At 33.4% G+C, this 14,877-nt stretch overlaps 2 protein-coding genes across 2 annotated transcripts; one reads left to right on the top strand and one right to left on the bottom strand.

Moving 5' to 3' along the window:
- Positions 1–2,810: 2,810 nt before the first annotated feature.
- On the top strand, positions 2,811–5,702 carry LOC125865827 (putative 4-hydroxy-4-methyl-2-oxoglutarate aldolase 3). Its single transcript, XM_049546082.1, has 2 exons — positions 2,811–2,984; positions 5,154–5,702. The coding sequence occupies exon 2, from the start codon at positions 5,160–5,162 to the stop codon at positions 5,658–5,660; it is 501 nt and encodes a 166-aa protein (XP_049402039.1). The 5' UTR covers positions 2,811–2,984; positions 5,154–5,159; the 3' UTR covers positions 5,661–5,702.
- A 908-nt stretch (positions 5,703–6,610) lies between these two features.
- On the bottom strand, positions 6,611–12,542 carry LOC125866215 (COP9 signalosome complex subunit 6a-like). Its single transcript, XM_049546532.1, has 9 exons — positions 12,203–12,542; positions 11,809–11,897; positions 8,970–9,063; positions 8,609–8,670; positions 8,434–8,512; positions 8,195–8,287; positions 7,747–7,847; positions 7,399–7,454; positions 6,611–6,993 (listed from the first exon to the last, which is right to left on the bottom strand). The coding sequence occupies exons 1-9, from the start codon at positions 12,486–12,488 to the stop codon at positions 6,912–6,914; spliced, it is 942 nt and encodes a 313-aa protein (XP_049402489.1). The 5' UTR covers positions 12,489–12,542; the 3' UTR covers positions 6,611–6,911.
- Positions 12,543–14,877: the final 2,335 nt, after the last annotated feature.

Below are 14,877 nucleotides of genomic sequence, written 5' to 3'. Positions count from 1 at the left end.
TTAAAGAATACATTTAGGTTACCTTTCTTAGGGCGGGGATGCGTATCCATCCTCTTTTCGCCTTTAAGAATACCTTTAGATTACCTTTCTTAGGGCGGGGATGAGTATCCATCCTTTTTTCGCCTTAAAGAATACCTTTCTTAGGGCGGGGATGAGTATCCATCCTCTTTTCACCTTAAAGAATACCTTTAGATTACCTTTCTTAGGGCGGGGATGCGTATCCATCCTCTTTTCGCCTTAAAGAATATTTTTATATTACCTTTCTTAGGGCAGGGATGCGTATCCATCCTCTTTTCGCCCTAAAGAATACCTTTAGATTACCTTTCTTAGGGCGGGGATGAGTATCCATCCTCTTTTCACCTTAAAGAATACCTTTAGATTACCTTTCTTAGGGCGGGGATGCGTATCCATCCTCTTTTCGCCTTAAGAATACCATAAATTACCTTTCTTAGGGCGGGGATGTGTATCTATCCTCTTTCGCCTTAAGAATATCAGCTGCATGACAGAATTTAAAGTTAACTTCAAAAAATCACCTAGAAAGATTCTGAAGGTATTAAACCTTGAATTTCGGATATATTGTAGACCTTTGTGTCTAGATTCTAAATAATCAAGCGGCTTGTGATTTCGTCGTTCCTACATCAAGACACAAGAGTTTTAGTAAAGCCACACAAATCTGGAATTTTCAGCATGACAGAATTTAAAGCTAACTAAAAAAAAATCATCTAGAAATATTCTGAAGGTAATAAATTCTGAATTTTGGATATGTTAGAGATCTAGAAGTCTAGTTTCTGAAAAATCAAACCGTTCTTGATTTCGATTTTTCTACAATGAGATATGAATTTTCTACGACAAACGTGTCAAGCTGTAGAAAGGGTGACGAAAATCAGAAAAAGGGAGGAAAACTACCTTGAATTATGCCCCTTTCGTCACAGGCTCGTAGCTCACAATCTGCAATTGAAGACAAAATTATGGATACTATGTGTCTATTTATAGATGTCATGTGGTGGGAATAAAATCTCTCTCCTAGTCCAATTACAATTCCTTTTTTGCTAGGACAATGAAAAAGGATATGAATTTGAAATTAAGTGGGACTACAATTCCTAGTTCAACTACATTTTGAATTTAAATGGCATTATAAAATCCCTCTCCTAGACTAATAGCAATTCCTTTTTGGCTATGCTAAAGTAATTGACGGAAATATAGTCCTAGTCAAATTGGTTTTCTTATTGCTTTTTAACAAGCATATATTTGCCTCCTATCATGATTCAAATTGGTCAAATATATGTTTGAAAGTGGTAGATTCACGTGCCCACTCCAATTACATGTATTGGAGTCAGACAACAAATTAAACATTGCAGGGGAATCTCGAATAAATTATTATTTAATTAATACTTCAAGTCTAGTCTTTGAAAGATAAAATATCTCGACAAGACTTGAAGCAGGGGGCATTTGTAATCATTTAAAATTTATTAAATATAAATTTATAAAATGATTGGAATTATATTAAATTCATTAATATATTAGTCCAAATAAATATTATGGATTAATATAATTGAGTTAATTATTTAAATTCAATAAATATGAATTTAATTAAAGTCCGCTCCATAAAGCCCATATGCCATGTCACTTAAATTTGATTGGCCGGGGGGAGTCCTCTTCTAAACACAACTCCTCTATTTTAAAACTATAAATAGGGGTCCTCATAATTCATAATAGGGGACCAAGAATTTTAACAAGAAGCTAGAGAAAGCTCGTGGATCAAAAGCTGCAGATTTCTCTACAAGTTCAAGAGTTCAAGAATTCAAGCATTCAAGTTTTAAGAACATTCAAGTCTCAAGAACGATCAAAGATCAAGAACGATAAAGATCAAGAACGATCAAGATCAAGACCGCCGGATTCAAGATCAAGCTCAAAGCCCTTGGATTCAACTAGAAGTCAAGATCAAGATAAAGTTCACGTTCAAGTTCAAGATCAAGATAAAGTTCAAAATCAAGTCCAAGTCCAAGTCCAAGTTTAAGATCAATATCAAGATAGAGATCAAGATCGAGATCAATCTCAAGTTCAAGATCAAGCTCAAGAGCCTTTGAATTATATTTGAAAAGGCGAATTCAGAGGAATAATAGAGATTGTAACACTCGCACTTAAATCAATAAAACGATTGTTGCATAATTTTCCGTTCTTGATTATTGTTTTCTCGACGCGAATTTTATTGTCTACACTCTCTTTGCTATTTTCTTCTCTAAATAAAGTCATATTAATATACTCAACTACAAATTTTCTTATATAATTATGACTCTTAAATAAGAAAGAAAATCACATAATAATGGAGAATATTAATATTAATTAGGTAATAACTTAACCATTTTTTCAAATTTTATTTGAAATTCCAATAAAATCTCATCACTTCATTTCTTCAATCATTATTGTAGTTATTATACAATTATGAGTGTCAAATTACATTTAAATTATTATGTTATATTTTGCTCTTTCACTCTGATGATCAATTTGCAATTCATTATATATATATATATGAAACTGCATAAAAAAACATTATTTCTATTTTAATTTGATTAATATATTTTTTCTTTTTAATCAAAATGATCCTTTTCTTTTAGCAATATTTTAATTTTAATTTTAACTCTCGCGATATGTTTAAAATAATAAGATTATAAATGATTTTTTTGATATATTTAACGTATTTTTAATTAAAAAAAGTTAAGTTCTTAAATTCTATATCAAATCAAAATAGATCAAATAAATGAAAACTCGAATGGTATAAAATATAAATTGAACAGTGGCCAATTGAAAATTGTGGATGAGTGGCACAAAAACCAACAAGATATGAGAGAGGTCCATCGTCACTGTATGAATCAATAAACAGTGATGTTGGATTTTATATATAATATATAGATTAGATCAACTTCGAAATTTACAATTTCAACATCAAGAGCTCATTCTTGAATTCCATAAAAGTTAATAAAAAGGTAATTTTTTTTATTCTTTATTGCTTTTTTTGGGTGTTGATTTTATCTGTTTTGTTTATGATTTGATTTTTTGGTTTTGTGAATTTGGATAAATAAAACCCAAATTTTGGTTGAGGTTAAAAAAATATGAAATTAGCTTCACACACTCATAATTTTATTTAATTAAAGAAAAATTCCATGTTTGTGTGTTTTGATGGGATTGGAGGACTCTGCGATAGGTTGATTTCTCGTATAGTAACTCACTCAACTGATAGTTATTACGTTAGAAAGTCGTAATCAACTGTGACTATTAGGCTATAACTTTAATCAGTTGTAATGAGTACAACTGCAGAATTGTAGTTGTTACTTTTCTTACAACTTTGGTATTCGAGTTTAAAGTTTACGAGTTCGGAAACAATTTCTCTATTTTCATAATATAGTGGTAAGGTCTGCATATATCTTGACCTTCTCAGAACGCACCTAGTGGAATTACACTAGTTATGTTGTTGTTGAATTCGGAATTCTTGTTTACTCTAGTTACTGGGTTTTAAATTAATAATTTGTACATATTTAGTGGATTTTTTAAGATGAGTATAGAGTTTGAACAAAAGCTAATGAGTTCGGCCAAACACGTGGATTGCACTCTAGCTACTCCCCTGCTTGCTGCCTCCCACCTCCCACCAACATAGGTACCGGATAACTGTGTTGTTCGGACTCTTCAAAAATGTTGTGGATGCTTGTTGGATCTTCCAAAAGTAGTGCAATTTTTGAAGGATATGAATGGGTGTGGCAATATTTTTAGAGTGTCTGAGCAACATAGCCGGACAACTTTGTCCATCTAGGCTTGAACAGATGGAAAAACTCAACTAGTGTTGTTGTTTCGCTAGAATTTAAATATGAGAACTTATGATTCTCAACTCGCTTTATTGACCCTTAGGTCACACGCCATAATTGTTACTTTTATCTGCATGTTTTGTTGCTTCTGGGGAAAAGTGTGCTGATTCTGTTGGCTTAATGTCATTGGAGTGTGTCTCTAATGGTAGTTTTCTTGTGTAGACATATGGTATTGTAACATTTCTTGCTTGGTGAACTTGTATATATATACATATTGCTAGTATAACAGTAAGATATAGTATCTGATCCCTTATTTTGACTCATTGCGAACATATATTGTGAATGCAGAGAGTTATATCTTGCAGAATGCCAGCAGAAATTAGATTTCTTGATGTTATTTCCCGTATGAGTCTTGCGTTGAACGTATTAATCAACTGCAGTTCTCACAGAGAACCTATAGATATTATCAACCATTTCATTACATTCAGTATTGGACCATTCATAGCGCACAGTAATATCTATCCTTCTAAGTTATTCAGTAATCCGTTTTGGTTGATAACCTTGTTTCTAGACGATCTTATTATTGGTGGTTGTTTTTTATGGATTGACAGTTCTATATAAGTTTGTTTCACATCATTCTGAGCATGTGTCATGCAATTTCGAAGGATTTTAGGGAATAGGAAGCTGATTATATGGTAGAACCAGTAGATTCATCACGGTCCTTGATTCGAGATACAATTTCATTTTTTAGCCAATTTTCATGAATTACTGGTTGCACTGATCTTTTAACCATGTTCAACCTTTTCAATCAGATGCAGCACTGCCTTCTTATTTTGGAGTTTTGCTTTTGCCTTACTGGTTTTATATTTGCTGTATTGCTGATATTTGTGGGTTCTGTCTGCTTATAGTTGATTTACATGAAGAGTTTATGCACGGTCTCAACGTCTTTCTGGCTCCTACAAGACCTATATAGCAGATTTACACATTTGTAATGAAGATATAACTTTAGTTCTAAGAATTCTTTTTTGTTCTGATTTGTTCTTCAAGCTGTGACAACTTAAGATATGATAACATCACTTCAATTGAAATTTCAAATATATGTTTTGTGTCATTATGCCTACATAGAAATGCAACCATTATGTTTAAGGTGTCCGGTGATTTTCAGGCATGCCACATGAAACATGATAGGTAAACGATGCATAATAACAACTACCAAGCAAGTTGAGGTCGATTATTATCATCATTAACCATGTCTCTCCATTTAGCTAATCTCATTCTCTATATTTTTTACTGGCATATGATAGATAATGGCTGCGGGGAAAGAAAATGAACTAATTCAGTTGCTAACGTTTACAGTTTTAGATGGCGTCCTTGGCAACAGCAGAAGTGTGTGATGTGAATGCAGGGGATCTGTCAAATGGTGATCTACGAGTTTTGCCACCAGTCTTCAAGATATATGGTCAATGCCGAGCTTTCTCAGGCCCCATTACGACCCTTAAGGTATTTGAGGACAATGTGTTGGTTAGGGAGCTTCTTGAAACTAGAGGTGAAGGAAGAGTCCTTGTCATAGATGGTGGAGGGAGTATGCGATGTGCTTTGGTAGGAGGAAACTTGGGACAACTAGCCCAGAATATGGGCTGGGCAGGTATTGTAGTTAATGGCTGCATTCGAGATGTAGATGAGATTAACGGTTGTGATATTGGTGTTCGTGCATTGGCATCACACCCTCAGAAATCGAACAAGAAAGGCCAAGGCGAAAAGCATGTTCCTATTTACATTGGAGGTGTGCTGATTCGCGAAGGAGAGTGGTTATATGCAGATAGTGATGGCATCCTCGTATCAAAAACCGAATTATCGATCTAATTTTGAGAACCATGAAGTTATCTGCTCCAGCTCTGTGTCTTTAGATTTATGATCAAAGCCATATAGGAGTCAAAGATCTTGGATTGTGTTGTGCTGTTTAAAAAGATGTATTGTTTCATTCAGTATTATCTAATAAGGATGTACCAATTACTATTTTCATGACTCTGCTTTTGTACCAAATAATTGAACCTATTTTTTTGATTGTTTTAAGGGTAAATTTGAATTATTTTTGTTGTCTACCTAGCTACTAAGCTGGATATACATGAATTAAAGAGATGACGATTAAAAACACATCTTAATTTTTTTGTGAGTTCCATATCTAGACTATTAAGTGTTTGCATTCTCTATTCGAATTATCATCAATTATTTATCAAAACACACCTTGATGCTGACTAGACCAAGTGCTTGTATACAATCATCAAAAAGCACGTAACAATATAATTTACCCATAAAATTCCCTCTAAATGAGAGTCTGACTCATTAATTTCAATGTGTGTTTTAATAAATAATTGACAATATGCAAATACTTAAAGTTCAAAAAGAAAATTCTAAAAGAAATGATATTTCAGGTGTGTTTTCCACTATCACTTTTTATTTTTTTTAAAAATCAATTAATTTCTTTAATTATCTGCGCTGAGTGCCATTTGACACTATTTATAAACAAAACAAGAGTGTACACCATACATCAATAGATACTAATCAAAGGTTCAAGGTGTGGTTTGATGAATAATAGTTCATATAGAAAACACAAATACCTAATAATCCAAGTAAAAAACTTGCAAAACAGTAATACTTCTAAGTATATTTTTAACCATTATCTCTAAATTGAAAGGTAAACAGACAAATCGTAAAAGTTAATGAATCAACACTGGCTCACCATATATATAACCCCTTCACTACATTTTTTTTTGGGTAACTCACAACACAATTCTTTCAAATTCTATACTATATTATGACAAATGGACTAATCCTTAAATAAAATTACTACTGCAGAGAAGGAAGCAGGAAAATACCATAGTGCTTAAGTAAAAGCTTTTCTACCCAAAAACATCTGCCATTTTCTACATATCTATGATAGCAACACAAGAATCAACGAAAATGGGCAGGCTAACACAAAGGACAAGCAAAAGAAAAATGAAGCCACTAAATGATTCCTATATCCTCATGAATGGGATACCTAAACTCGCCGATGTTGTAACTACTGCAGGAAATAAATAGCACAAAAAGGCAATATTGGAGATATATCAACTTTCAGATAAAAGAAGTTCTCCCGCCCCTCCTACTATGCCGTTCATATGCAGTGTTGAATTTGTCAACCAACTCGTTCATTGTACTGCAACGAAGAAAATAGAAAAAATTTAGATCCTATTATATTTGACTCTTAATAAACAGGATTCAAACAAACAAAAAATATATACAAGAGATGGCCAAGGGAACTGTTTCTCCTGATTGTCGATAAATATACCTTACAAAACTCCTGCCATCTTAGGCTGCGCTAAGCTTATATATGATATCTTAACCAAATTCACAGGACACCTCAATTTTATCTGCATTCCCACTTAAACTTAATGCAACTTCGGCAAAAACCATTATTATCTGAACTTTAGCCCTATTGTCAACACAATAATCTTGGATATTTCTTTAACAATGAAAAATAAAAAGGAGTAAAAGGGGAAGAAGAGTTGACTACTTATACAAATCTCAAAAGCATTAGTGCAAGAAGCCTTAGACATCATACCTAGAGCAGTTGGTGAACATGGCCAGGTAACTAACTAACAATGTGTCATTATATTCCTGCACACAAGAAAAGAGCAAATAAAGTAATAGAATCAGAAAGTGGCAAAAGCTGATTGGTGGACCTAGAACAAATATGAAAATTTCTAGTTAGCAGTTTCCAACGATGCAATTACATAGTAATTATTTCAAGCTGATGAAAGTCTTATTAGAAAACTCTTAAAAAATATCCTGCAAATAAAAAGACATTTCCAACTCCAAAGTTTTTTTTTTTTTAAAAAAAGAGAGAATACTGAAAGGCTACATTACTATAACCACGTCAACTCCAATAACAAGGTCAAAGAACACCTACCATCAAGAAATCATCTCGAAATCTCTCCGACTCAATTGTTGGTAATCTTCTTAAAAGACTGGAGACCTGCCTGAGCAATGAATTCTCACGAGGAATTTCACCTACACCCAACAGGGAAGACATTAAAACTCTACAGCCACTGCACCATGAAAAAATATTCTCTTCCATTTCCATGTTAATTGTCGAAAAAGTTTGTGAGACTAACATTCTCCAAAAACAGTTTCAAGTAAAGATACATTTTCTTGACTAGGATAGTTCATGAGGCTATCTAAGCATCGTAGACTTTCAGATGCAAAATATATATGTCAACAAGTATCCAGGTTTTATCTAAAACTATATTTCGTGGTGAGTATTCTCCCAGTAAACTTAAAAGTGTTTTTTCCACAATAAGGAACTTCTTCGACAATCAACTAGAATGTAGCTTCAACTTCTAGCCAAAACTGGATACCTTTTTGCATAGCAAGAAGATAATGATGTAGCACTCTAATTCTGCTGTTCAGCATCTTGATGGCACTATGTGTGCCGGTAAGGTGCGCAGCCACTGCACAAATAGAACTAATAAATAAATAAATGATAGACAAACCATGTCACTAAAAAGTTAGGGCAACAGTAAGATCATTCTACTTTGTATAAAGCATCAATAAAAACTTGAGTTTTGCGAAGACAAATGAAGTTAAAGGTGCTCACACTGAGTTGCAGCAGAGCCTCCATCAGATGGTTTAAGATGTGCAACATGATCAACAGATATCCGTTCAGCTTCAACGGTCTAGTAAACAGTCAGGTATTGCAAGTGAGAACGAATTTGTTAGATGTTCCGAAGAATTTGTGGAGAAGATGATATGATAAATGCACAAGGAGATACCTCTATTGTGTAGCTTGCTTGGGCAAAAATAAGCTGTGGGATGCCATCAATGATATGCAACTCTTTGAGTATCCATAAATAGTTTCAAAACACAACAAAGAAACCAGTAAATTCTCATCAGTAAGCTTAGGAGCTCAAAAGATGGACACAAGAAGATATTCTAATTGGAATTTCTACAAAATTTATGAATCATGGTTTGGCACACAAGGCATAAACCCCAAAATCATTTGAGAAATGGTTAGAACAATATGAGGGTCGTGGTGGAAGGCTCTGTATAAAATATGTTATCTGCCACCCAAAAAGGAGATAATACAAGTAATATGACAGAGCATCAGTAATATGACAAATAATATACACGTACCACTTTCATAGATAGTGATTGGCAAGTCCTTCTGTGCATGATTGATAGAAGGATTGAGAAGAACGTACAAAGGACTTTCATTGATATCCATCAACTGATACAACAAAATATGCTAGTGTTATGCCTTGACAAAAACTGAAGGAAAAGCAAATGTAGATTATTCATCTAGAGAGCAGAATAAAGTTATTCTGGAATCACGGGCCTAGATGCCATTCTCAACACATTCTAGAAAAGGAGATATTATTACAATTTAAACTAATGGAATATCACAAGCTGGAACTAGTCACCAGATTATAGGCAGCTAGTATCACCCAAAGAACAAGTATGTATCAAAGAATTCAGAAGATCTCGGGGAGAATACAGTCAAAAATATGCAAATTGAATTAACTTATAGCACATTTTTAAGAAGCATACAGCACATGCTTAGCTGATTCCCCAATGCACAGAGTACACAATATTCTTCAGGCTGTTAAGTGCCAAGGCAGCTTATCCACCTTGGTATGGTGCTTGGATTGTATATGCTGCTTCAATGCTTTGATAGAGGATGCTTCCAGCTTATAGATTGACAATTTCAACAACTTACTATTTTCAGTTGTTTTTCCTCACTTACTCCTTGGCTACTTTCCCTCACACGGTTATTTGTATCTCAAGCCCTGGATACATTTCTCTATGATCAGAAGAGCATCATAGCCACTTTTTCCCCAAAAGAACATTCAAACACTAGACCTTGAGTTTAGCAAGTGGCTAGGATACCATTAGCCAAGAAGGAACTCCTAGAAAGCGTGATGCTATGGTATCTCCTATATATCTCTAGAAGGCCTACTACTTCTCCAAGGATATGGGTGTCAGCATCTTTTACTCAGCATGCTATTGATATCTTACAACTAAGAATTGACTTATCAAAGAAAAATTGCATTCCCACAGAAATAGATACACAGTTTGTTTCTTTATTTTTACAGATTTTATGAATTATCAGCATGTATAGTCCATGTAGTGTCCAAATTCATATCCTATTCTCAATTTCTAAAACTTGACTTAACCTAATATAAACAAAACTAACAATAAAGGCATAGTGCATACCCATGTCTAAGATACATAATTCTTCTAGTTCACAAACATAAACTCATTAATAAGCATCACATTTATATAGTCATATTTTACCCTTTTCATATAAGCATCTTCTCGCACATGCAGTTATCAACTATCTAGTGAAGAGTATGTTTCTTCCATTGGGTTAATTCGTTGTAGCCTTACATAACTACTACTATATCTAGTAGCAAATGTATATTTTTTAGATTGGGTTAATCCGTTATAGCCTTACAAAACTACTACTATATTTAATATCCAAAGGTTGTAGAAGTTGACAACCTTAGAATAGACAATTAAGTAGTTCATCAAATAACTGGGAGGCAAACCCAGTCCGTTTTCCCATAAGAGAGATATTACTTGACATGAATGAATACATGCACACCAGATGGATAGACATTAAAGTCTAGATGATGAAGAATCAGAAACATCAAAAAAAAGATAGTTATAACATGCAGAGTTAGTGTTCACTCGCACCTTTCAATTACTGAGCAAACACAATTGAACAGAAAAGAGAAAAACATAAACAAGAAATAACTTGAATATGAGACAATACTTCCTTGTCCAGATTTCTATCACATAATTTACATTCTTTTTGTTTTGGGGCTTCAAATTCATTTAACTACACCATTCAAAATATTAAATTTTGTTGTGTTTTTTCTTTTATGAAACTAACTTATCAACTTGTTTTCCATAAAAATCGTCATTTTGTTTAACAGTTGAATTTGTGAAAAGAGGTTAAAGGCAAGTGGGCCTAAGACCGATCGAGTTCATTTCCTTTAGGCTAAAAGGGCCAAAGTCGTGATCTAATTCAAGAATAAGATCGTCCCAAAGAAGATGTATAGTACATGAGGGAAGGGGGTATTAAAGCCTCTTTCACGGAGATACTAAGAGGGGGGGGGACAAGATAATAACTACAAGCTTCTTGGGATTTTTTCTAATGTCTTCTATTCACCGCAAAACCTCCTTTTTGAAATCAGTAACTTTGTATCATATCAAGGATCAAAACAGTACTTGGGTAGTACTGAAACCATATTTACAATAGAGCTCTAGTGTCTTTCCTCTCTAGCTATAAAGAATCTAGAACATCTATGATAGACACAGTATCATTAGAGTAAAGTTGATTACACCAAAAACATAGCAGTAAGATGAAGTTCAACTTAATCTTCTGCACATCATTCTCTAAGCTCTCAAAAACCTCCTTTTATAGGTGTAAAACTAAGTTTTTTATATGACCGTGGTGTAGCTGTAATAACTGAGTTGTCAACTCAATGTGAAACTACAGTACGCTTGGGTACTGAAAAGATTATCACATAGCGCGTGACTATACTTAAATGCCTCACTTGAAACTGATTGGGGCATGCAAGCTCGCGGCTCGAGGTTGATTGTTGATCTACCGAGGTTAATTGTGACTGTTTCCAGGTGTAAGGTGATCTTCTCCAGGTGAGGCTTCTCTCAGATGACCGGCTACAAACATCCCGCTCGAGCAGGTGTCTAAGGCTTCATATGCCATACCGGGGAGAGTCTTCTCAGTTCTCCCCAGATCACCGGCAGGTGTTCTTCGTATATTCAGTCTCACCACATGTCATAGTGTAATTCGCTCTTTCCACTAGATCCGATTTTGCCACATACTATTAGTTTATTATTTCACTTCACTACCACAAACGTAACATATAAATAAGAAAATAATTCCATATCTAAATGAACCGATGCATTAAATAAGCACTACTTTAAGCAAAGAAAAAGAACTCACAGCTCTGTGAATGTTCATGTCTGATTCCTGAGCATCACTCCCCGTTGAATACCATCCCAGTATATAGAAATTAGGAAACACCTTCTTATCTGCTCAAAATTGCCAACATTAGTATATCAATTTTATCACCAAAACAATCCAAGGAAACTTAGGTGGAGTGTAAAAAATCTAACATCACTTTGTTGGAAGGATTTTCCGCCCATACATTACTGTTTAATCTCAAACATGACCATTGGACGAGAAAAACAGTGAGAATATATCATCCAAGCACAGCTTTAATGGAAAATTTAAACAATGTTTTGCAAAAATTGTTTATGCAATCAGAGAAATCATCCAAACTCCACCTAATTCTCCTTGTATAGAATCATAACATTTAAGGAAAGAATAAACTAACAGAGCTCCTGTTTCTTCTCAAGGAAGGCACGGTCAAGTGAGTGAGTAGATGGATCATAAAGAAGTTCGAAGCTGTTGAAGATCTCAACTGTTCGGCCTCTCTGTACACCGATGACGCAACCGAATACCCTAGGCGGTGGCGGAGGGGAATCGGCGCCGGCGCTGGAACCGGCACCGGCATCGGCACCGGTGGCCTGAGATTTGACCCGAGTGTAGTGATCGGATATGTTGAGTAAAACGAGCGGGTGGAGCTTGAACGTTAAGCCGCTGCTGGATGAGGACGCCATTGTAGAGCACTAGTATTTTCTCTTCGTTCTCTTTCTTTTTGTACTCTTTGATGGTCGATTGTCGAAAAAAATACAATAAATAGTCCTTTATATTTTTTCACTAAAACTAAACAAAAAACAATATAATTAACTTTATGTTTTTTCACTAAAACTAAAAAAATACAATATAATTAAATTTATAGACGTGGCTCGAGAACACACAAATTAAAACCATCAAAATACTATGTGATTTTATAATTATACCGTGTTTTATTAATGTGATAGAAAAATTAGTTGATTTTATTAACTTGATAAGTATTATTAGATATCTCAAAATAATATAGTGAATAAGTAAAGATAGACGGAAGGAGTACCATGTTTAGTATCCAGTTAAGGAGTGAGTTATTTATCTATAATATTAATATGATGTTTGACTTACAATTTATAAATTCACCTAACTAATACATGTAAAAGTTATGATGTAATCTTATATTATTTTATACATGATAGAAGATAGAATAAATAGTACATAAATAACTAAATTTTACATAACTAATACGTGCATAAAATAATACATAAAATTTTCTAATCACTAATACGTATATAACTCTAACCAGCTACTCAACGTCCGCTTAATGGTCGTTTGATAGTTGGTTAGAGTTATACATGTATTAATAATACATAAATTAGTTATGATTTTTTTTTTTGTATTATTTTATGTTGGATTTTGTTATTTATGTATTAGTTGTTCCATCTTACATCCTACATAATATTATACATAGATTCCCTTGTAGCTTATATATGTATTAGTTATATACGTTTCTAAAGTACAAATCAAACAAGTATCAATTTTATACATAATTCTTACCAATTGTTAAACATAATATATAACTATATATTACTTGTGCATGATTTAATACATGAATAACTATTCCACTAACTAGTTACTAAATGACCCATAAGAGCATCAGAGAACGCTATATTTTTAGTGATGGGTATAATGAGTAGATCCCAAGAAGCAGCTTTCGTAGAATATTAGAACTCCGCTTCACAAAGACTTTTAGTTACTCATATATATATCTGTTGAGTAATAATTGATGGAGATCTCAAACACTTTCGTAATGACTTGATTGTTGACCTTCTCACAAACATTGTCTATAAAATGCAATTTTTAGGTGTCAATATCATTTATGAATGTTTTGATTTCATGACATGAATTTAAAGACATAATATATAAGCATGACCCTTGACTTGGCGTTAACTGATAACTTTGGGTGTGCACAAGTAGACACTTAAACTTGTATAAAATTAAACAAATAGACACATTCATCCTATATGAAAATTTGTGTCCTATGTGGCATTATACATGTATTATGTCATGTAGGACGCGTGTATCTACTTGTTCAATTTTACACAAGTTTAAGTGTCTATTTGTGCACACTCAAAGTTGGAGGACATAGTTGTCCGTTGAAGCCAAGTTCAGGATTATGTTTATGTATTATGCCAAATTTAAATGACGACTTCTTTGTAATTATCACAAATGAAACAATATCTTCTCAATTAATTACACGACTTTCATTCAAAATAAGCCGAATTAAGATATGTAGGACATGAGGAGTCAACATAAACGAATCCTTTTAAGTCCTAATAACAACTGCTACTTATAAGTGGCGGTATTCACGAGTCAAATCTAGTCGGTTATTGGTCAAAATTAAATAAATTTAATTAATTTTTAAAATAAAATCAAACCAAATATGATATACATTCATCCGTCTGATTGTTATGGATTATGATTCGATTTGATTTGATTATTAATCATTCGAAAAAGAAAATTAGTTAGAACGATTAACATTGCAGAACTTTTGACCACTCAATTTTTTGGGAATAAAGCTTCAAAATTCATCACTTTTAGCCTAGACAAAAAAACTGGCATAATACATAAATATGTCTTTTAACTTGGCTTCAAATTACATTTATCCCCTTTAACTTTGGTTGTGCATAAATAGACACTTCAACTTGTATAAAGTTGAACAAATAGACACACATGTCCTACATGTCATTTCTTGTCCTACGTGTATTGTGCCATGTAAGACTTATGTGTTTACTTGTTCAATTTTATACAAGTTTAAGTGTCTACTTGTGGATATCCAAAGTTGGAGGACATAAACGTAAAATGAGATCAAGTTAAAAGGCACATTTATGTATTATGCCCAAAAAAATTAGTGCATTCATAATTCCATCCTAAAAATCCAACCTGCCACAGACACCCATATACGTGAAACCAAAAAGATAAATAATCTCCTCCTCTCTGACATACATTTCTACTTGCAAGCAAGTAACCATTTTGAATTTTTTACTTTCATAAAGAATATTATGTAATTATAAATATGTATATAATTTGCCAGTTTAA

Source organism: Solanum stenotomum, chromosome 5, assembly GCF_019186545.1.
Source record: "Solanum stenotomum isolate F172 chromosome 5, ASM1918654v1, whole genome shotgun sequence".
NCBI lineage: Eukaryota > Viridiplantae > Streptophyta > Magnoliopsida > Solanales > Solanaceae > Solanum > Solanum stenotomum.
Note: the sequence above shows the minus strand (reverse complement) of the source record. Positions and strands in the feature narration are given on the sequence as shown.